Consider the following 24,142-nt stretch of genomic DNA (forward strand, 5'->3'; position numbering starts at 1 on the left):
CTGACTATTGACTAAATAATTCTTCATTTTGTCTAGCTTAGACAAACCTGGAACATAATGAGTCTATCGCTGGCATCCTGAGGAGCAAGCCCCACCACCATGGGACCATCCTGAAGCAGCAAGAGAAAAGTGAGCCACATGTCATCAAACTAAGTCTTAATCAAGCCACATTAATTATGTGCTGTAAATTAAGTATATACCTTGATGGGAAGTGAGCACAGTACTGTCTGTATCCTTTTATTTACCTTCTCGTAATCCTGGTAAAAATGCTGGCAGTCTTCCAGAAAGGTCTCCACATTGCTGACCAATTCTCCTCTGAAGTTTGGTTGCAAGGTCACCAGCTCGTTCTGTACCTCTGTGCTGCGAGACAGGAGCTTCTCCCAGGTGTAACGCAGAGTATCCACCTTGTCAGCCTCTTCTTTAGCCACTGACAGTTCGTATTTATGAAGCATGGCATAGGACTCCTGGGAGAAAGAAAACATGCTGAGTCTTCCACCTGACATGTACAGTATAAATATTGCCACTGGTAAATACACAATCATTCATACATAGAAGACGTAAGAGTTTCACTTGCTGAGTTCCTGCTGTACTGCCACTAAAATGCTGGTACAGGATTCAATTTAAACACTTCCATGAACATTACATCAATGCTTTATGCGAATAGATACAACAACAACATTGTACATACTTTATTCTTGCTACTGTTCTCACTATACACACTCCTGAAACATTCAAACACTCTTTCGTGTACACTCCTAAAAAGCTCTGGTCTCTTTCCCACTCTACTATATAGTATAAAAGACATAATACTGTGGTTTACCTCAATGGGTCCAACTTGAAAATCAATAGATATTTGGTGCTCTCTGATCTCCTTTAGTGCAGCCATGGCAATGCGAATGTCATCCAGGTCTTTAATCTGCCTATTTAGTTTCTTTCCTGCTTCATCTACAAAAGCAAAGATCTGCTCCATCTCTGAGTGGTATTTCCTGTTACAGCAGAGCCCGTAGTCCACCATCCAGTTCTTGGTTTCAGCAGTGAGGGACATCTTTAGGGATGCTGAAGCAAAGAAATACATGTAAGAGATCGGTAACTAATTGTCTGGAAGTCAATTTCATGTTGGTTTCAAATTTATAACTTCATCTAACCTGTGAATAGAGCCAAGGATCCCACAGTAATGTATTCTGGTTCAGAGTTTATTTCCAGCTCCAGATCTCGATAGAAAAGAATCTGAGTCTCAAACTCTGACAGCAAGGGACTCCCCTGGATGAATCTGTAAAAAGCACAAAACAAAAAAGCACTGACATAATGCATTTCTAAGAGCCACATCTGAGTACCAGTCATTCAGTTGAACATACTTCCGCATGGTGTCTTCACGGTCCTTCCTCCAAATGTGATGGTAACAGCTAAAACGGTCCAGAGCAGTCACCACTTCCTGTACGACAATATAAAACAGGAGTTATGTAGGAAATGGACAAAAATCTAAAATTTGGATTTTAGATATGATGTCAAGGTTGTTTTCCTTCATAGCAGATCATAGAGTTAAAACAAAGACACTGAAAACAACAGTTATTGTCATTATCTATTCACAGTGGTCAATTATTACCGATCCAAAGATGACAAAACAAATATAAAAAGTAAATAATGCTGTATTATATAATTAAATAATGCTTTATTTATTTTATTTATTGTATTGTTTATTTTGCAGGGACAATGCACACCAATCAACAGTAAAACTGTAAGTGAGCCAGAGTTAGCCAGAGAGGCTAATTTTCATCTGCTGTCCCCGGCCAAATGTTTGAAGGCAGCCTAAAATTAAAAAAATGTCAATTAACATAATTAAACTAAAATTCATCGTTAAACAGACAGTAACGTATAGACAAAACCAATTCACATATAAGCAAAAGAAAAGTGTACCTACAGTACAAGCACATATATAACACTGAGGCACATAACATACTGTACATCAACACTGAACAAGACAAATGCACATGTAGGCTAAACAAGCAGGCAGGACAGACAGTACATTAATGCTTGCGCACCTGATTGTATCAATTGGATTTCGAATAATTCTATCAATTACACATACTATATACTTCAAATAACTCTTATGTACCTTTTTGGTGGAGGTGATGGAGGTGCTGAGAACAGACACCAGTTTGACTATCTCCTTGTTCTCAGACACACTTTTGTAGTAATTCCTTGCTTGGAATGGGATGGCCTGGATCACCGAGGCTGAAATATCAGATGTGCTGCCATCTGGAAAGTTTGGAGAACATGCTAAGATCAAATATAGTCTACACCGAATGGGTTGACAAAATGCATGTTAACATTAAAAACCTCTGGGCTTCTGCTTGGAATTGTTCATTTATGAATATACAGTATATCAATACAGGATTGTTCAGAGAGATCTTGTGAAAAGTGTTTATAATGAAGTTTGATTCTTGTCCAACTTTTTTTTTTAAATCACTTTTATCCACTTTATTTTTATGGCCTCTAATAAATTAATCACTGGAAAGCTTGTGTATCCATGGAACATGTTCATATCCAAGAGGCGGTTTCTGTTCCTTAGAAAATCAATTACCCTGCAACTTCATCAGCCATTATTATTCAGAGTTCCACTAGAATAGCTTCATGTTAGCCTTTGCAGAATGTGACTATAAAGCCTTTACTATCTGAGTGAGATTATAAAATGTCTTTCTTTCTAATCGTGCCATTTCCATCAACATGTCTATCTACTCCCAGTCAGATGTGGCTTCGCTCTGCTGAGCTGTGAAATAAGGAAATGTGATTGACTGTTGGAAACAATACGAATACATTTGAAAGCAGACAATGTAAATGTATGTATACCAGCCAGGCTCCTGTATGTTGTTGCTCCATCATCTGATTCACTCTCAGAAGTGTCTTGTTTCAGAGCCGCCATCCGTCTATCATTCATTTTTCTCTGCAAAAGGGAACTCAAATGTAAGAAAATACCTCAGGGGTTGTTTGGTAGACTACAAGACCATGAAGTCATCTAAATAGTCATTATTTAGTTACAGTTATGAGGAAAACTTCAGAAGTTTTAGTCCATTACTTGTCACAGATTACTGCTTCCTTCATTCAATCAAACCCACCTTAGAGATCCTCTCTTTGCTCCACTGGCTGACTCCTTTGCTGACACTGACCACACACTCGACAGCCCGGTTGAGAGCCTGCTGGACCTCCTCCAGAGCTGGAACCATGGCGATGTTTGGGATGGAGAGGGTCACGTTGACTCTGAAGATTGCCGGCTGACCACTGCTTTTGCCACGGCTGGGAAAGTCACTCTCAACTACAGAGGGAGAGACAGGTAGCTCTGATACAAGATGATGTGGATTAAAGATGGGCATTTTATGAGCTCAGAACAGAGCGGGTAAAAATCGACTTCACAAACCAGAATTTATGGTATCTATGGTAGAACAAAAGTCACAAGAAGCTATCTTAGGAGTTGGAAAATGCGCAGCTGATAGAAACAATACTGTAGTATACTGTACCATTATTTCATTATTTTTTACTTTTGTGTCATCCCAAAATACTCACTCAAAAGTAATGTTATGGCTTTCATTTAAAATATTTTATCGTTTTCATTATTTATTTTTAGAGCAAAAAAGGGTTACACAAAACCCACCTAAGAAATGCGGGAGTGAGGAGGTATGTATGCGCTTGCGCAGCATCTCCAGGGTGTTGCGTGTCACTCTGAGCAAGGCATCCATGTTGCGGTGGTTGAAGTAGGAGAGCAGCTCCTGGGCTTCCTCCTCCAGCACTTCCATCAGATCTCTCTTCTTCTTCCTCCTCACCAAAGGGGAGGAAGGACCAATGCTAACAGGAGGGACCAACGTGTTTCTTGAGAACAGACTGCCCTCTGAGCGGCGTTCATCTTCACCTGAGGACAAGACACATTTACTGTAAACATGATCACCTTTTAGCAACAGCTCCCCTTGACAGACTATTTCATATAGATATATATGTATATATGTATATATGTATATATATATATTAGGCATGTCTATAATAGCATATCACATTGCACCTTATATCCTATTCTATTTGATCTTGAATCTCGGAAGGAACATGTTAGAATACCTTCACTGTCAATGTGGTCGATGGTTTTGGTCTCGGTGCAGCTTTCTCCCTCAACCTTCTCCACCTTCTGTCTGTGATGGTGGTCGAACTCCAGCAGCATGTTGATCAGTTCATTAGCAGCCTCCTCCACCAGTGAGCTCTTAATGTGGAGACTCTGGGCTTGTCGTATGCACAGGTCCTGTACACATATATAAATACAGTACGAGATGCTGCTTAAGAGTCATCATTCATGTAATTAATTCATTAATTGATTGAGAGAATTAAAACAAATGTTTGAGAAGAAAACATTTTGGAAGTACTTTAAAGTTTGAAGTTACTCAAAGTCTCTGTATACATAATTGATATGTAATCACAGCACCTTTCAACTTACAGCAAAAGGAGTAGGGGCATTACATGAATAAGAAGTGGTTTTAGTAAGTTTACAGCTCGTTTTACACAGAGATCCTGCACTACTGCCGGCTTTGCTTTTTAAAACTGAACCAAACAAAGCCAGAATAATGATGCCCTAGTGTGTGATTTCTGACCCAGAGTCAGAGGCATGATGTGACACAACAGCACGCCATGCCAACTCTCTGACATCTGTGTAAAAGTGAGAGCCAGCATTTCAGCTCTGTGACTATCTCCGCTGTCAGCTTAACGGAGGAACAACAATGCCCCCCCCCCCATCCTTAAATAATGATGCAAAACTCCTGCCTTGAACCAGCTGTATAAAAGGGGCTTAAAAGGGAAGACTGATATATTTGAATCAAGTATTTGTATTTATTTACCCTGGTGGTTTGAACAAACTCCTCACAGGTGACCGGCTCATCCTCTGGCAGAACACACAGTGTGGATACGCTCATCTCCCGCAGTAATGCGTCAATCCTGAACTCCACCAAGTCGTTCACTCTGTCCATCAACAGCTCCAGGTCAACTGCAGTCAAAAAGAGAAAGAGAGAGACACAGACCGACAGAAATCGAGGGAATAAAAGGAAAAAAGAAGGGGAGAATGGTAAGCATTGGAAGAAGTGAAAAGGAGACGTGAAATGCGATCAGTTTTACAAAGTAAGAAATAATGAGTAGAAAGGCACTAAATGTACAGTATATGTGAGGGCTACTTGTCAGAGCACAAGCACTGAGGATACCATGAATCCATTAATGCAAATTTTATCACATGCAGGCAGTGCTGAGTTGCAGGATGTCAGTATGTGAGACATCGATCTCGCTGGATTTTTTTTTTTTTTTTGCTTACCCAATGCCTTGTCGATGCAGCTGAGATACTTGTCTATGTTCAGAGATGTCCAGTTGAGGGAAGTCAAACCTGGCTGTATAGCCTCATCCACCTGTCAAGTAATTGATAAATGGGAAGATACTGCACTTTGAACTGTGCAATTTATCAAGAGATTAATGTGACACATGTTTACTGCTGGAAAAAAATGATTGTGACACAATTCTGAGTTTATCCAATCCCTTAAAATTACTAATCCATTAAAGTATAAACATAAAGCAGCATTGCTATTGATATAGCACTAAAATCATTTATAATAAAAAAAATTAAATAAATAAAAATTAAAAAAAAGGGGCCTGATCTTTTTACAATAATCATAAAGTGAATATACAGGCGCAAGTTAGCCAGTTTACTCTTACCTGAGAAAGCAAAATGTGTATATGGTCAGTTACATCCTAATACAATAAAAGAAGTAGGCAACATGCTATCTTTTAAATAGGTTTGTCTCCAATCAAGTACTTTTTTTATGAGATACAGTTATACTCTTACTCAAGTAATCTTTGAAAAGACAACTTTTACTGCAAACTGAGTAATCTTACAGACTGAGTAATACTTGTCAGCTCCTCTGCCGAAGTGTTAAGTAGTGTACTGAAACGCTGAACACTTCGCGCCACCCTGTTGGTTACGTGGCGGAAGGGCCGCGGCCACCAGAACAACAAACGCGGGTTGTACACGCAAACGTAAGTTTTTGGTGGGGGTGGGGGGTTATGCAAATTTACTACAATACAACAAGGTCAGTTTCGCTGAGGTTCCTGTGTTCCATTTCCCAAAAGAGTGAATTCCTTTCAAGCTGTTGAACTACAAATCAAAAGTAGCTGACTGTCCATGAGGTTGCAAAATGCAGCATGCTACAGTCTGTCCAAGGTATCTTCTTTGCTCTGCTCCCATCTTCTTTTAAATGTATTGTAAAATGGACTTGTATTGTTTAAAGTGATAAAAAAAAAAAAAAAAAAGAAACTTAATTTCACTAAAGTAACATGCCAACCAGGGAACAGTGTTGTGCTTTATGTTCTTTGTATAATCAACGTTTTTTGATTGACTTCATGGAGCCTATGAAACAGACCTTTCTCTCACATTGTAACAGTAAAGCTGCTTAAGCAGCCAGGTCTGGCCCTCCTTTGCATTTCTTTTTGGCTGGACCGCAATGGAAGCCAGTGAGTGAGTGATGAAGTTACACCATTTCTTGATTGAATGCAGGGACTTTCTGTATCAAATCAAAGACCCTCTCCTATTACACACGGTTCAGCTAAATACTATTTTTTGACCTGGTTTTTTTTTGGTTTTTTTTTTTCCCTCTAATGCTAAGACTTATATTTATACATGTAAATTAACTCTTATCCATCAGGGAAGCTTAAATGTTTTCATATTTCTGTTATACTTTGTAAACTCCATATCAGCAATATGTAAAAACCATCAAAGCACCTAAAAGCAAAAATATCTACCCCGAAAACGATCTATTACCTTCAGATGAATCTGTTTTGATATTGGAGGCTGTAATTAACACTTGTGATGAGCAGTATATAAATCATGGATCAGAGCATCTACATTTATTGATACCTATACCAAGTAAATGAATAACATGCAGGATATGGACTATAATAGAAAATTAAATTTCAACCTTAACCACATCTTACCTTAGCTACATGCGGCACGGCCAGCTGTTCAAAAGCAATCTGAATCTTTGCCCGCACTCTGGTGTTCTCACTCAGGATGAGCTGAAATGGGATCGATGCCAATACATGTTATGGAAGCAAAGCTGTTGAACTGATTTTCTCAATTTAGAAAGCTGTAATTGAAATGATTTTCTTAGCAAGATAATATCCAAAGGTCCTGTTTAATTTCAGCTGTACTCACATTATATATAGTACAGGTGTGAAGGACACATGTCTTTTATAGTTATACATAAATTCACAATCAGTTTTAATTCATCATAATGGGACTTTAGCTGATATACATTTCCAGTGTAATTTTCACCTGTAATTTGTTGTAGTTCTTTTTGAGGATGTCCTGTTTCTGCTGCAGCAGAGCAGCAAAGGGAGGGATCTCTAAACTCATCCTTGTCATGCAGTTTGCCTCTCTAATCTGGGTCATAATTTCCGGGTCAAAGTTCACAAAGAGACCCCCTGCCTCTGGAGACCTGACCAGCAGAGAGGCCTGCAGGCCCACCCTGGCATCCTCCATCTGTGTAGGGTGCATTAAGGTGGATCAGGGAGTTAAGTGAGGGTTGTGGAAAGATGAGATTGGAGAGGTGTTGGGATCAGGAGGAAAAAGGTGTGAAAAAGAGGGGAGAAAACACACTCATGTTTGTCCCATATGCATGTTGTATCTCTGAGACCATAGATATCCGTATTTTTTTATGCATGCTCCTGTGTAAAAAATGTCTACGACAAATAAATGATATTATTTTAATGTAATTAATTTCCTAATCCATGTTATGTTTCTCTTGTTACCTTTTTCATCCAGCTGTGATGGTATAGCATCTCAAACTCCAACAGGACCGTTGCTACCCTGTTAAAGTTCCTGATGATCCTCTTTGCCTCTGGTGTGGAAAGAACTCCTGGATGCTATGCAAGAATTAAGGTACTGTATAACTTGGAAGGAAACCGCACTGATAATTTTACTATAAACCAACACAAACAAAAACTAGGCCCAGCCAAACTAAGTTCCAAATTCAGTATTACCTGTTGAAAGAGATCCATGGGAGTCTGGATTCGGCTGTACAGCTGCCGAGCCCACATGATCCGACCCGCCACTGGGGGCAGGTCCCTGCCGATCGGCGGGTCCAGTTTCTGCTTCATGTAGATGCGGGACACCATTTCGATGTCTCGGCCATAATTCTGCAGAATGCGCTGATACTTCTCATCAATGCCAAGATCCGGGATGCCCAGTCTGTTTTTATATAGTCCAAAAATACAAGTCGTTGCATCTCATTAGAATTCAAAAATAGACAACCAATGTTAGAAAAATGAAATACATGAGATGTTCATGGAATAAACTATAACAGTATTCCAACAATTGTTTCTTTTAAGGCCAAGTTTTATTCATGTCACAGTTAATTAATGTGGTAGGACAGCGAAGCCTATGACACAGGACAGAGACACTATGAGAAGCTGTGGTGAATATTTTATAATAATAATAAGTGGTTAACATTGAGTTACCTTTCAAATTGTTTCAGCACATTCAGAGCTCTTTCTGTGTTTTGAATTTTTTCAAAAGTGCTATCCATGAAACTCTTCAGCTGATTCTGGAAACACAAACACCAACAATAATAACTATATTGACAAAAGTGACAGTGGAGTGAAACTTTAAACACAAATAAACACAACACCCCGATCTACCACAGTATAATGAGGTTTAGCCACAGATGTTTTCTTCTTTTCTCAACATCAAGTGCGGTTTTGTATACATTAAGCTTGACTCTTAGTTTTCTCTTAGGAACATGCCTTTATCATTCTCACTAGCAGATGGACTATATGTTACAAAGCAGATGTTTAATCAATGTCTGTGTAGTATTACCCCATTAACTGTATTGTACAATATACACAAAGCAAACTAATTACCTGTATCTGAAATTAACTTACATGAAGCTCAGAGGTGCTTTTGCAGAATTCCTCGTAGTCGACATCAAAGTCCGTTCTTCTCTGGTCTAGGAAACTGTAGTGTTTTTTCTTCATGTTTAGCACAATAGCCTAACACACAAACAAACAATCAGACATACAGACACACATGCATGCCAGTTATTTTTTTTTTGAAGGATGTATTCTGGTTATTCAGTTTAGCATCTTAAAATCTGCCTAATCCTGTTCTTCTGCTGAAGACCTTCTGCTGAGTGACTCAATCACTCATGATCACACTAATTGTAACAGTCATAAACAGTATTAGAAACTAAAGTCCCTCAGAGTGTCTACAACTTTAAGCCAGTTTTAAGGTGCTTACTAACAGAAACGTTAAGAATTGATGATCTGTGGTTATGGTTATTAACTCCACTAAAGATGTTAAATATGCTGAACATTTACAGAGCAATGCTTTACAGATGAAGACACAGATATGCTGATGCCTTCTTGATGCTAGCGATGGCCATCCAACCTTTTCACGTAACTCACAGTGTTAAGTGAGTATGATAGCTGTCTGCAGTAATAAACTGAATAGCACTGCGGTAGACGGGGTCCAGTGGTTTGAGGAGAGTGGCATCAACATGATGTAAAGGATATTGCTGATCGAATGTAGACAATATGGTGGGTTTGTTTTTCAAGGAATGAAAAGCTTTCTTTTCGTAAAAGAGCAAGATGTTCAGCTAAATCTATCGGAAAACTTTCCATAAATCCAAATTCCAAAGCAAAGCATGAGTCATATTGGGAACGTCAGTGGCACATGCCTTTGTGGAATTAAATACATACAGTATGCAGGTTGTCAAAAGCCTGGTTTTCAGTTTGGCTGCTGGCAAGAGGGTATCGTCAGCACAAAAATGGGTAAATGACAACAACAACACACATTTTGGAGTTTGTTTCCATGCAGTTAGTATTGTCACATTGTTATTAAGTGATATGTACAGTGGTAAAATTCATACATGAGAATTCTAACACTGCATGCTGTCAGCTATAGAAATGGGCCATGCTTTGCAAAAAATTGAAGACCACAGTGAGTAAGACGTTACCTCCCATTTTCCCTGCATGTCTGCAGTCTGTACATCCAAGGAAGCGGAAACAAACAGACAGCTCACATCAGTATACTCTCAAGGGAAAAAGTCAACACGCCAATTACAGACAATGTGATGCGTGTTTGCTGAATTTAAGTCTTATTTTCTGTGATTAAAATCAGTACAGTCTGATTTGGTAAACAGAACTATTTTACGCAACATTAAAACAGGAAATAAAGACAGTAATCTGACCCTCTCAAATTAATTGTACAGCCTAAAGCTCTTTGTTAACAAACTCACTTTCTGAAATTTCCTGAGCTGCACGGACATTTTAACTTTTAATGTCTTGAATATTTGAAAAGCCTCTTTCGATTATTTCTTTTGAATCTTTTATACATCCTATGTGATCCCCAGTAAGTCACGCGTTTAGAAAATCAAGAAATCATCCATCTGAGTCATCCATATAGGCAGATTTCATATAAGCTTTTTTTTTTTTTTTTTTAATTATTTACTTTCATAATGACATTTCAGACTTTTCAAAGTCATTCTCATGAGAACTCTACAGTATTTCAACTTTTTTCATATTTAATCTGTTGGCCTATATTAGTTATACTGGAGGTGTAAAATGTGTTCTCTTCACTGTAAAAGCTTCCCATTTAATAACCACTGACAACACATTAAACTTCAAAGATGGCAGGAGAAATACAGGCTGAGCTGGCTAGCAGTGGCCTTTCATCAGTAAATGGAACTGTGCGATCAAAATGTTGTGACATCAATGCCATATAATGATATACCCACTTGAAACCTGGTGGCCATGGTCTCAAGTCCTTCTATCTTCGAGTCCTGCAGCGCAGAGTAGGTGGAAATGGTGCCAAACATTTCCAGGATCTTGTTGAGTCGTCGCTGGAAGGTGTCAAACTTCCCAAAAATGTACATCTCACTGAAGTCGAACTGTCTCTCTGAGGGAGTCTGCTCCAGCTTCTCCTTGGTTTTATGGAAACACCGCTGGTACTCCTGAACCACACAGTTGGACATAAACAACTGGTCATTTTCATACACCAATCATATAACAGTGGTAGCGATTATTGGTTGAAAAGTAACTTTGCTTCCCTTCTTTATCATAGAAATGGCATTTTTTTTTCCACCATTCCCCATGTTTTCTTGCATCAGGAAGATAGAGGCTTTCAACTAAATATCTAATTATGACACATTATAATGTGTTTTCTGCGGAAAACAAATGTTTATACCTTTTAAACCATACGCACATATTGTAAAAAAAAACACAAAAAAAAACAAACTATACTGTCCTTTTGTTTGATTAAAATGTACCTATTTTACAAATGAAGACAGCTACAATGTGTTAAAACACGTTTGGTGACAAAGTCAACATGAAAAATAAGAGAGAAGATACATGATTTACATTATAAATGGAATATTTTTCCAATAAGCTGTATCCAGTACCTGGTTGAGATGGATTGCAGCTTTGATTTTATCAGCAACAACTTGCTGAGGCTGGTCCCAGATGGAATTAGAGCCATTATTAGTGATGTTGGCCTTGCAGGCTGTGATCATCTGGTTTGTCACCTGTGAATATGTAGCAGATGGGTACAGTGAAATAAAGATGTGCATTGAACTTGTTTATTACCCCAAACAATTTGAGCTTATACATGTAAACAAACTTAAAAAAAAAAATACTGGGCATATTTTCATTAGCAGGGATGTCAAGGGTAAAATTTTTTGAGTGCTAAAACGCAGCCAATGAAACATTCTGACATTTCTGTTCATTTCTATTCATTCGTAAATCCAGCCTGTAATTTGTACATCTGCATGTTAAAAAATGAAAAAGCACAAATCCCTTTGTGCATAATTTCCGTTGTTCCTGCTATGTTCATGTCGCAGTGCCCTCAGTATTCAAAAATATAGTGTTTCAATGTTTAATTTTAGTCGTTCATGAACAAAAATCTAAATTACAGCTCTCTGGGTTCAAATGAAGAGAATATTCTGACTGTAAGCACCTTTGCTGAATCCTATTGTTGATCATAATACAACATTTTAGTCATTGTTGCAGAATAGCAGCGTCCCTTACCTTCACAAAAAGTGAGGTAATCTTTTCTGATGTGTTGTAGTAGCGAGAAATACCGTGAATCATCCTGATAGCATTGATCAGTCCTGGGATCGCATCCACCATTGACACCTGGGGTGAAACATACATTACAGCTTGGGCCTGTTTGTACATTGTAATCACATGTACTTGCACATTTGGGTCACATTTATATAACTTCCACATGGATATATTTGGTTTGTTTTGAATGCAGCAGACATTTCATCTTTAAAGAGATTAAAGTGCTTTTCTTACAGGGTCACTGTTGTAGAGAGGGTCACAGAACTTCTCCAGGCTGTAGAGGTACTTGACATTGTCTTTGGCCTCATTGGCTGCATCAGTGATTCTAGTGTCCAATTCCCGCCATGACTAAACCAAACAAACTCTTATTACATTTAATGTAAAACTGCATCATGCTGAACATTACAGTCCTAAACATTTTACTTGGAGAATTTGTTATAAAAACATCATGTTCATATCATGAAACACTGAAATGATGAACAGAAGAGATTCAGGCAGGATCAAAATTCTCCCCTATTGAGCAGCAAAATAGTGTTATAGCCACTAAGACCTAGCAGCTGTGCGTGACCATCATTTCTGACCTTTATGAGCTTAGATTTGGCCATCAGGAGAACACCCAGTACGGCCTTGACATCGGGGCTCTTGAGCTGGTCCAGAAGGTAGTTGAAGCGCGACATGCGTTTCTTCCAGTGGTCCAGCTCAGCCCGAGGACCAAGGTCATCCGCCTCCTTTCTAAGCTGGTCACTCTCAGCTAGAACCTGGAAAACAGAAGTACTTTATATCTACCCACTGGTCAGTCATATCTGTAGTTTGGAATTTAACACATTCTATTTGGCCATTTTATTGTGGTAATCATGTATGAATGACCTAGACTTAATTTGGCTCATTAAATGTATGTATGGAAATATAAAATATATCAAGTTAACAAAAATCTCATTGAAAACATAACATTATTATTTAATTTATTGTGTATAATTATATACTATGTGTGCTGCCAAATATTTTATTCAGCTATGCCTGAATTAGACATGAATATATGATCAAAATATGTACTTTGCTTTTCCTTGGGATTGAACATGCATTGAGAATGTTGCTCCAGCTTCATGAAATATTTAGCACATATCCAGTCACATTTCTGTCTTGCACTTGACCTGGTCAGCTTCACCTAATAACTGCACATTAAAAAGATAACTTTAATCTCTGAATAAATTCTCTTTTAAAAGTCTGGCCACAACCTGCTCTGCACGACATGGAGGAAGACAGCATCATACGTTTGATATGTTTGAGGATACTTTCTTACCTGTTCTATCTGTTTGATCCAGACTTTCATGCTGGCCTCTATCTTCTCTGTGGTCTCTGTGCTGTTGGCTGCTGCCGTGTAGTCTGATGGGCCTTTCAGCACCCGCAAGTCAAATGTGTCACATTCTTTCAAGGTAACCTAGAGGCAAGCCACAACAGGATTTATTTTTTTCTGGGATATCTGGGTATTTGTCTGTGGACGTGACTGTGTGTTCAAAGGAAGGATTTTAGACATTAACTTTGTTCATGCATCAAATACAGGCAATGTAGTTATTTTAGAGATGCGCAGCATTCTGTTGTGCTCTTACTGAGTGTCTTACAGCTTTAATAAAACATGCTGGTGTGCAAACAAACATGTTCAAACAGTCTTTATTAATAACAAATAATCATATGTTTTATGTGTTTTTGTAAGTTCCCAAGTATTGGTGTGATGTCTGCACAAATATTTAAATTAGCTTTCTGTTTGGTCATTTGGTCATCTTGGTTGTGGGCTGCTTTTGTTTACCCATCCTTGATGAGTGACGGTGTCGGTTTCCTACCTTTTCTTGTAGGCTCTCCTGTGCTCCAGCCAGAACAGACACAAAGCTATCCAATGAGGACATGAAATCCTGTTTGACAGCCTTGGCCTGCGGACTAGCCAGCTCCCCCCAGCCGTGGTTCAGCTTCCTCAAGGTGGGGATGAAGATCTCAGAGAGCAACTGCTCAACACTTTTTAACAGACCCACTTCTGTTGTGTCCAACATGTTGAAATTTACATCCTGGAAAGAGATAAAAGTGTACTCATAAGTGTAAAAAAAAAATGTAAACTCAACGATCTCTACCACATGCACAGATTTTTGACATTAAAATCTTGACAGTTAGGCTCAGACTAAATGGTTCATATTCTGACCCGAGCACAGCAGTAGATACCGTCCTAGTTTACAATGTGTGTGTGTGTGTGTGTGTGTGTGTGGGGGGGGGGGTGGGGGGGTGGGGGGGGGGGCAACAAGCATCATGTTTCAGCTTTTCAGAAGGGATAAAGAAACTATATGACACATTGCACAAATAGTGTAGAATGCTCTCTTGCACAGCAATGGACATGTACACACAAGCTCTCTCTCTCTCTCTCTCTCTCTCTCTCTCTCTCTCTCTCTCTCTCTCTCTCTCTCTATAACAGAAACAAACACACACACATTGGCCTCCTCCTCGCTTGCTGTGAGTGTCTTGTAGAAAACATGACCTATTATTAGTGGTGGTGATTAGCTTTGCTGCAGACAGCAGGTTATCAGCAAGAATCAATTGCCAGCACTGCCTGCGGTATCACAGCGCTGACCCCCCCCCTCCTCCTCCACAGACCCAACCACCCACCGACCCCTCCACTGTTTCACTAGCTCTGGGGTAAAGAAGCTGTTTTAGTGGATGGACACTATCACACAAATGGGAAGTCACTGTAACTTCCATTCATTTAATGTGTTTTGTTGATAAATTGTAATCAATCATGCAAAGTGACTGGATAAAAGTTTACTCCTGGCCAAAATGTCCACAAAAAGGGACAGTCCTGGTTGACTTTGTGTTTGTAAATAAATAAGCTTAATGACACAGTTTTGCTTTATTTCTAAACCCTGATCAACCTTCACTTCCCAAAACAGTAGAAACGGACTCACTCTGTGTATGTTTTCAGAGGAGATCGCCTTTGACATGTCGGCTCGGGTGAAGAAGACACACACTCCGGTCAGTGCCACATCCCTCCCATCTGTTACAAACACTTTGGACTTCTTTCTGTGACCAAGCTGCTGAGCAACTAGCTGGGTGGGAGCTGAGGCTGCTGCTGTAGCTGAAATAAAGAATCGGAGACATAAACAACAAAAGGTATCATGGCAACCCGCTTTGACCTCCCACTGTGATCATAGTACTGTGGAAATTACTTTCAAATGAATTAATCTTATGATTGCCACAACTTAATGTATTGCAATCAATTGGATATAATCTACACGTTTCATTCATTTTTGATACAGTGAGAGTACGTTTCACGTTACCTGCTTCGACTGGCTCGGGGTCCTGATAGTAGAGCATGAGGTGTGGTAGACCGTCAGCCACAAAGAATTTCTCCATGCGTTCAATCTGAGAAAGATGAAACTTCAACACTGTGTAGCCCTTTTGAGCACTTCACATACAGTAGATGCACAGTGCAGCCATGGTTAAACTCTGAAGTAAAATTAATACCCATACCTTACTCAAAATAGATTTTAGTAATGTTGTATCAATAAGAATATAAATTTCTAATGTTATGCAAAGACTACCTCACTGGTTTCAGTTTTCTATAAAAATAACAACAACAACAAAATCTGGGAGAAAGCTTGTGTGTAAAATACCTGATTCCCCTCCAGAATAGCATCCTCCACATCAGCTTTCTCCAGTCCCAGACATGAAGCCACGATACTGAGGATGTAGTCATGTCTTCCATCCAGCTGGGCCCGCTTAGCTTCACGCTCCTCTTTCAACTTTTGCTAAACAGAATATATAGACAATTTTAATCAATATCACGATGGCTTGTCGAGTTAAGTTGAATAAAACTGTAACATACGTCTACTTGGTGTTGATTAAGTACTGCATTTAATGCTTTTCAAAGAAAACTCTCATTCTGAGTTGATTGAAGTTCAGCCATGACCAAACACAGCATAAAGCCATGAAATGATACTCTACATACTTGGTATGATGTGATGAGGCTGCTGGTATTGACCGGTGATTGAAGCTCTCCTGTTGCCCAAAACTTTGGCTCAGACATCATTTAAAAAAAACATCCATTAAAAGAATTTGACTGCAGTTACAGTCAATGAAGTATAACAAAAATTCTGGAATAAATAATCCTCAATATTCCGTCAATGCAAATTATTCTGCACTTCGATTATAGCTCCACAAAATTCCAAAAATAGGTGTTAGTATTCCGTCAAGAATTTCAAATCCACAGCTTCACTTTCATCCTTTTACTCATGAGAAGTACTTCCATATCTCTCCTGTGACTCTTGGTACCCATTCAGATACATAAAAACTCAGGGGTCATAGTTGAAAGGGATTAACTGACAACATAGCCCGTTTACTACAGGCGATGGTTTGCGTTTCGTATGGTGGGACAGCAAAATTAACCACAAAGGGTTGCCAGGTTCTGCTGCTTAGTAACACAGGAACAAGGTCACCCAATAAATTAAATTAAACCCGGTGCTGCAGTGTGTTGGCTGCAGGGTGCATATATATTCTCTCATTTACTCTTCCTTTTTTCTGTTGAGAATTTAAACAGGAAATGGCAGGAATAGTTCTTTCTGGCTTAAAATACCTCTTGCATTGACGTCACTGTGGTCAGACCATATTTTTAAAAGGCTCTCTGCTAAGACAAAGCTGAAAACATTCTTCTGTGACTGGCTGGCTGTCAAAAATACAACACTTGAGAGCCAGCTCTTTTATGTACTGGTCTCGTTTTTGACAGTTTTTAACAACTGGATTAAATTTTAACACTGAGAATGACATAATAAGTGATCAATTTTGTCTCCATGTCATCTGTTCTCTCTCTTTTTTGTGTTTTAAGAACACATTTAGTGTTTATATGTACATTATAAAACAGTAACTTTACTGTTATGCAGCTTTATTCTCAAATGCATGTCATTTATGCCAACTGAAGCAGATGGTTTGTAGTATATACAGGATGCACTGCATATTCAAGCAACCTGGGTGAATCTTCATATGGGAAAGAACAGATGTGGCAGGTTTTTAATAGTAGACCAGATCCAACACTGAACAAGACATGAAAATGAACATAAAGAGGGGAAAAAGATGTCTAATTAAAAAATAGACAGGCTGCGATGAAGCAGTAGAAGAAAAAAGAAACAGGAAAAACAGACAACGGATGGAGCTGAGAAACAGTGACAAAATAAACTGACTGAATACGAAGAAAGGTGAAGGAAGAGATTTTGGATTATAAGTAAAAAGAAATACAGGGAGGAAGAACGTGACTACCAGAATACGCAAGGAACAGACAGGAATCACAACTTGGACTTAAATACAGAAGGGACAATTCTATATATACTACAATTGACAGTAGTTAAGAGCGAAGGTATAGGTTCTAATTAGTCAGAGCCTGGAGGGCCGGCCATGTGATGCCAGGGTGAGAAGGAGGATGCCAACAATCTCACAAGCTGTGGGTGTCAACATAGTGAGAGCAGCAACACATTAGCCTATTAGCAGCTTTAAAAAAAAGATCAGGAAGTAGTCACACTGACGTGCAAGTTTGTACAGGGAAACAAGGCAAATGACTTTTTTTCTACAGAGCCCACATCGTGTCCACCTGCAGCACACCTGCATCACCCGCTAAGTCTGAAGTGTTATTAACTTTCTAAAACATCGTGGTAACATCTGTCAAGTACCAACAAACTACCAGTGGCTGAAAATCACAGGTCACTTCAGCAGATAACAGAATTGTTGCAAAGCACAACAAAATTATAGGCTTGAAAGCGACTCTGACTTCACACAGTTCAATCACTTAACTCACAAACAACTTTTAATGACGCCTAATGAAAACAGACTTTGTATCAATTTAAGGCTTCTAAGATGATACTGCTGTAAAGCATATCTTTCCTTCCAAAAAAATACAAGTTTCCAATCTTCCCCATGTGGGACACATGCGATCACGTGTATAACACATGTTTACCACATGTTACAGCATATGATAACATGAAGAAAATATGTGGAACAGCTTTCACATGGGAATCTACATGGGCTTCACACATTACACCATGAAAATGTTCCAACACCATTTGTTTTCAATGGGCAAAATACTTGTTTCACATGTGCACAACCACATGTGTAGAGTATGTGGTCACATGTGATTACATGAGTTTTGCACACGTGAAATTCATGTGTTTTTTTCTGTTAGGGTTCATCATGAAAACAGATTCACGTGTGCATGACGTATGCAGTTTCAGCAGTGTCATTTGTAGACTGCTGGTCTCATTTCAGTGTTGTCAATTTTCACATTTGACATGTCAATTTTCACATTTGACATTTGACCAAATGTGAAATATTCTGCAATGCTGAGCAGGTGTCTTGGAGTTTGCATCCAAAAATATTTAATGTGGGGTTTTTTTTCAAATTCATCTTTAATGTTACATTAAAGGAGAGACATGTATTTACATATTTCAACGAGGTTTCTATCAACAATTGCAGACCTTTGACAATGAACCACACCGACCTTGCTAAAGTCTCTGGAGACACACGTACATTATATACAGACAAGCACACACATCATAGTTCGACCATAAAAAGAGCATGCCAAGTCAACAGTTGCTGGGCGACCAGCCACTCCACACCTTCTCTCTGCCTTATTCCAAATTGTAAGAGCAGCCAAGTCGGTCTTCAGGGCACACACAAACATCGCAGACACAATGCAGTATGGAGCCGATTATTCAAACAAGCAGATTTAAGTCAGCGCTGAATGCGATACACAAAACACTCAAAATTACACTCACCAACAGTAGCAGCCTCCAACACTGACAGACAGATGCACACATCCACATTTAGTAATTCTATAACACAGAGTCATAAGCCAGCACTGACAGAGCCATGTAATAACAGCTACAACATTAATAGCTTTGAGAAGCAAACAAAGCCGCAGCCTGAGATAAGCTACTGCAAGACTGGCAATCCCCTTCATAAACAAACTGTGGCTTTTGGAATTCAAGAGAAAACAGTTGTGACAAAAAAAAAAAAGTGCAACAGGACACTTTGACATCTGTGATAAATCGTATCAATTTCAATCCAAATCCTCTAGAGTCGAAATAACACTCAGGCAAAGGCAAAGCAGAAGTTTTACAGGTAGTTTTGGCCATTTGATTTGAAGTCACACTACAGCAAATGTGATGCTGAAATGGGATAGAAACCTAAAATGACAAACACAATAACAAACAACACAACTGTTGTTGTGCCGCATGATTTCTCTTACCTGAATGACCTTGGAGACCGTTTGTCTCCAGACCTGCAACATGACAGTCCCTCACCTCTCCAACTCAACCCTTCTATATCTTCTCTATAACCTGCTATCACTTTCACATCTGCATAGGCACAGGGCACAGTCTGCTCTCAGCCTCCAAGAGTTAGCCATATCAAGTTGTAACCACTCAGACAGCTGAGCTCAAGCTATGCCTGCTTTATGTTTTGTGGCCTTTCCGGTCAAAGGTGTATGAGTTTTGACAGCCAGCTGCAATCAGGATGGACTTGATTTCCCCATGAACAGTTCAAATAAACTGAAAAACACAGGCAGTTTGTGGGCTGTACACATGGATGCTTCATACACTCACTTTTAAAATAAAAGCCTCATAGATGGAGGTAAATACACAGAAACTCTAGAAACGTATGCAGAAAGAAACACACACAGACGTGTATGTACACACACAGTGTACACTCATGAACTCGCGTACGGGATTCCACACACAGACTCACAAGAGGCACACAATTCAGGTATCACCGTTTCACAGGGTAGGGTAGCAAGGCGAACCATAGCTGTCAATTTTCGCTATGATGTAATATAAGGGGAAAACCAGCGCAAATAAGGGCTGAAGAGTGGCTTCTGTAACGAGCTGCTACAGACCCACCTTCTCGGTTATCTCACCGAATAACAGACTGTATAAGTGATCACACAAGAACCTGAGCTGAGGACTAAATTTAGCAAATACGGTAAAGTAACAATATAAGGACAATTCACCCAGAACCATTTATAAGGTAGGTTTTTCTTTTTTTTGAACCAGTAGCAGCAAAAAGTTACAATTTTACAATCAGTTATTTCACAAGTTTTTTCGTGAATAATTAGATAATTTGGTCCTCATTTTAAGTACAGTGATTTCACAAATATTTAGATCTGCGGCTCTTCTATCTCATTCCTCTTAAATATTTTTTTTTTACTTTCGATGTTACAGTACGTCAGGATCAAAGCACACAAATGCTAGAAAACAAGGGGAAAATGAGGTTTGACCTCGTTACATCTATTCCTCCTACCTAGTGCATAAATTCTCATCTGTATTTGCGCAGTCACTTTTTTGTGTGTAAAAATGTCATTTGGATGATAACAGAGATGTTCAGTTTCTGGATTTATCCCCCCCAATGTCACAACTTAGATTTTAATCAAACTAAATGTTGTGTCAGATTCATAATGCTCGGACATTTTCAGAGCGGCAACAACAACTGGATGTTATCTTTCTCCGATGTACCAGACTGAGGCTTTTGGCAAATAGAACCAGTTGTTATTGCTCCGTGTTTTAGTACACTAACACATTGTCAAATAGGCTGTCAGACGTTAGCTTTCTACCAGGCACATGATCCAAACACATCAGCTGTTTACTGAATCCTCACACATGAATGATGAATTACATTTGACCAAAGCAGATAGTCAAGTAGCCAAGTTGTCTGTAACTTCAGAACTCTTGGGTCACCTTACCTTGTTTTGATAGTCTGGTTTAAAATGCAGCATAGTCGTTATTGGCCTTTCACACTGACACTTCTTTTCAAGTCATTCCAGCCTCTTAATCGGCTTTGCTTTTCATGACATTAGAGAATAACGGCTTCCGACAAAGAAGACAAGACAGGGAACAAGTGGCTTTGCTACAGTATGTGAGCAATCAGCCTTCTTATTTGCTATGTGAGAAAGGTTACTGCCCTGAAATTATGAGAGCGTTGCTCCTAGAAGGGGACTGCTAACTAGATAATGTGGTGTTGGATGACCTCCTGTCGGCAAGGCAATTATTAAGGTGCTGCTCTCACCTTACAAGTCTATCACAACAATAGGATGGAGAGACATGGAGGGTGGGGGTGGACAGGATCGGTTATTGATACATTGAAATACAGTATGAGTGGGGAAACACTCACAGATATAACCTCTGAAAATGCAGATAGAGCAAATACAATTGATCAAATACACAGTGTGGTGCATCACTGTGAAATTTAAAAAGTTCTACATCAGAAATGTGTCACCCTTTTAAAGGGCAACAGATCTCACGCACTAAACACCTCTTTTAACATTGTATACATTACCAGTTTATGCTAAATGAAACTATTAATGTAGTGACAGCACTAACAGTTTCAGCTATAGAGGATGAATATAATGGTGCTTTTGTTATTCTATTATGTATGTGTGTCATAATTGCACTGGTTGTTTGTTTTCCTCTTTATTTTCTTATCACTTTTTGCCTGAAAATAAAATTAATGTGGGAACAACGAAGTTTAAGCATGAATAAGGCTTGACGCTCGATGACTGCATGTAGCATGTTCCAACACTTATGCAGTGCTGTATTTAACTCTATTGAGATTATTTATTTATCATGCAGAAATAAAAAGCATTTTCTTTTTTTGTAGCTCTCTCCAAGGTGATTATTTCTTTCTTTTTTTTTTCATTGTATTATGATTGCAAACTGAATACCATTTGCAGCTGGATAAAACAAGCAATTTGTAAATGCCATTTTGGGCTCTAATTTTTTTGTGACATTTTCTAATTTCAACGTATAATCCGGAAAAACAAGAAAAGATTAAACTGTAATGAAAATAAACATTAGTTCCAGGGGAAACATTAAGCACCCAGGGAGTATACAGGCATGCACACACACATACACACAATTCCATAGTCCCCCACCAATTAATATTAAATTCCATTAGATTTTACTGTGGCACCCAGCAGATGAGAAGCACAACTCTCCACAAGGAGCTGACTGGCGGTTTGATATTGAAGAAAGTGATTGCAAAGTTTTGCATTTAAAAGTGGTCAGGTCATCAATTTTTCACCAAGCCATGACTGATTTTCTGTTGAACTGTCTGGTTCTGAGCTGCCATGAAACAGGAGAGTGACTCTAAATTATAAATGAGGAGGGTGGTGAGAGCTGAAAGACAGAGAGAGAAAAAGGTCCACTGTTTTTCCAGAGAATACTCACAGCGACTCAGACATAGATAGCTTAAACAAATCTGTGGCTCAAAATGTCACCATCAAAACAGCTGTGAGGACTCTGCATCTCTACTTGAATTATTTCTCATTTTATGGTTGACTACTTGGTTCTAACCCCTCTGGGGTCCAATTACACAGTTACAACTGATGAACTGCTATTGCTCTATGTGGCCTCTCAGAGGCAGTAAACTTGTGTTTTCTACATATTCATTGGACATTTATATTGTAGTAGCCTATAAAGTGCAACATTTAAGACTGCACTTTCATTTAAGTGATAATGAAGCAATGCAATTTGATATTTTTTCTAATACCTGTTTAAAACGTTTTGCTTCAAGTAAATGTAGAGGAACTTAATAGACAAAACAAAAAACAGAGAATACATATATTAAATATTAAATAACCAACTACTAAAACCAAAATCTTTCAATAAATTACATTCATGTTAATCACCCCCCATTTAATCCTGATCGTTATGATGGTGCAACTGGTTAATCTGAAATCAGTGTGAGCACCTTTAAGTGAAAGGGTTGATTTCTGGGTTTTAAATTAATTAACTTACCAAAGACAGAAGTCCATAATTTTAATAGTGACAGAGTTCCACATGAATTATGAAAAATAGATGTACAACAAATTATTTATATTTGACAGTTCAGCTGTCTTCTTCATCCAACCCCCTGAGGCTAATTTTACAGACATTACACTATGAACACCCCACCATCTAGTGGACTGAGGCTCATAATACAGCCAACACGTTGTGCCTACAGCATGTTGTGCAACTGCTATTTTTGACTACTGCTTAGAGGCCAGTGAGTCTTAATACTGTAGTGGATCTCAGAGCAATTATCAGAAGGGCTTCGGGAGTTGAAAATGAAGTGCGGATTATTTTAATCATTGTCTTTTTTTTTTCACATAAGGGAGAAGGGAGTTGTGGTGTAAAGTTTCACTCTTACAACTCATCCTCGTTCCTCCCTATGAATGAGTCAATGTATTATATAATATAACGTTATTTATTATTATATTTATTGGATGAAAAACCAGCTGGTTTTTGAATATGTCAACAACTTATTATTTGTGGCATTCCCAGTTTTTGTCTTTGTGCAAAGTTTAAATGTTTGCAAAGATAAAATATACAACATTCGATTGGTTAGAGATAACACATGAGCTTTTGGTTCACAATTAGACAAACGAGCTCAAAATATATATATATATTATTAGAGGAACATATGCATAATCATTGTAGAAACTGAATTATAGTTGAGCAGACTGGGATCAGGGAGAAAGGGAAATGTGTTTTTACATGTGTCCAAAGTTGAATGAAAGCAGAGTAACAGTTTAGCTTGAGATGGGTAACAGTGCGCACTTAAATGAACAAAAAAAACATCCGGTGAGATACACCGATATAGTTTACAGATATCAAAAACAATCACGACAGTACTGATAATGGTGATCAAACCTGCATTTCCTTGAGTGACTCCACAGCAACAACAGGCTGGGCGGGTCTGTTCCTGTAGTTAACTTTAGTGGTCCGAGAGTTCAGGGACATGACTCAAACATCCCTTCACAGAAAGAAAAAGGCTTGCTCGATAACCAAACTTAAAATTCACATTTTCATCCGCTTCTGACAAGGAGTTTTTCCTCGGCGTTTCGGCACAATTTTCCGAGATTTAGTTGAAGCTCTGCCTTTTCACGAAGCACTTTCATGTTGTTAGTGGTTTCCAAGGTAACGAGGCATCGTAAAGGGCAAATAAGGGACGGAGGGCTGTTCCC

The 24,142-nt window shown here is 38.8% G+C and overlaps 1 protein-coding gene across 1 annotated transcript in view; it reads right to left on the reverse strand.

Moving 5' to 3' along the window:
* The window catches only part of dnah5 (dynein, axonemal, heavy chain 5), an 86,780-nt gene extending 62,824 nt beyond the window's left edge, over positions 1-23,956 (reverse strand). The window contains exons 1-30 of the mRNA XM_069143218.1: positions 23,829-23,956; positions 15,777-15,911; positions 15,441-15,525; positions 15,069-15,238; positions 13,965-14,183; positions 13,427-13,564; positions 12,708-12,884; positions 12,361-12,474; positions 12,091-12,198; positions 11,466-11,588; positions 10,803-11,018; positions 10,023-10,049; positions 8,950-9,057; positions 8,527-8,612; positions 8,050-8,257; positions 7,819-7,932; positions 7,343-7,549; positions 7,003-7,083; positions 5,333-5,423; positions 4,869-5,014; positions 4,102-4,279; positions 3,647-3,901; positions 3,114-3,310; positions 2,848-2,941; positions 2,114-2,256; positions 1,356-1,432; positions 1,146-1,270; positions 821-1,056; positions 246-464; positions 48-110 (exon numbers count right to left, since the gene is read on the reverse strand). Of these exons, the coding sequence (XP_068999319.1) occupies positions 48-110; positions 246-464; positions 821-1,056; positions 1,146-1,270; positions 1,356-1,432; positions 2,114-2,256; positions 2,848-2,941; positions 3,114-3,310; positions 3,647-3,901; positions 4,102-4,279; positions 4,869-5,014; positions 5,333-5,423; positions 7,003-7,083; positions 7,343-7,549; positions 7,819-7,932; positions 8,050-8,257; positions 8,527-8,612; positions 8,950-9,057; positions 10,023-10,049; positions 10,803-11,018; positions 11,466-11,588; positions 12,091-12,198; positions 12,361-12,474; positions 12,708-12,884; positions 13,427-13,564; positions 13,965-14,183; positions 15,069-15,238; positions 15,441-15,525; positions 15,777-15,911; positions 23,829-23,918 (4,230 nt within the window). The 5' untranslated portion in view covers positions 23,919-23,956. The remainder of the gene's footprint in view (positions 1-47; positions 111-245; positions 465-820; positions 1,057-1,145; positions 1,271-1,355; positions 1,433-2,113; positions 2,257-2,847; positions 2,942-3,113; positions 3,311-3,646; positions 3,902-4,101; positions 4,280-4,868; positions 5,015-5,332; positions 5,424-7,002; positions 7,084-7,342; positions 7,550-7,818; positions 7,933-8,049; positions 8,258-8,526; positions 8,613-8,949; positions 9,058-10,022; positions 10,050-10,802; positions 11,019-11,465; positions 11,589-12,090; positions 12,199-12,360; positions 12,475-12,707; positions 12,885-13,426; positions 13,565-13,964; positions 14,184-15,068; positions 15,239-15,440; positions 15,526-15,776; positions 15,912-23,828) is intronic.
* Between the last annotated feature and the right edge of the window lie 186 nt (positions 23,957-24,142).

The sequence above is a fragment of the Embiotoca jacksoni genome, unplaced genomic scaffold (assembly GCF_022577435.1).
Source record: "Embiotoca jacksoni isolate LCO1_2020_lvr unplaced genomic scaffold, fEmbJac1.0.p SCAF_11, whole genome shotgun sequence".
Taxonomy (NCBI): domain Eukaryota; kingdom Metazoa; phylum Chordata; class Actinopteri; family Embiotocidae; genus Embiotoca; species Embiotoca jacksoni.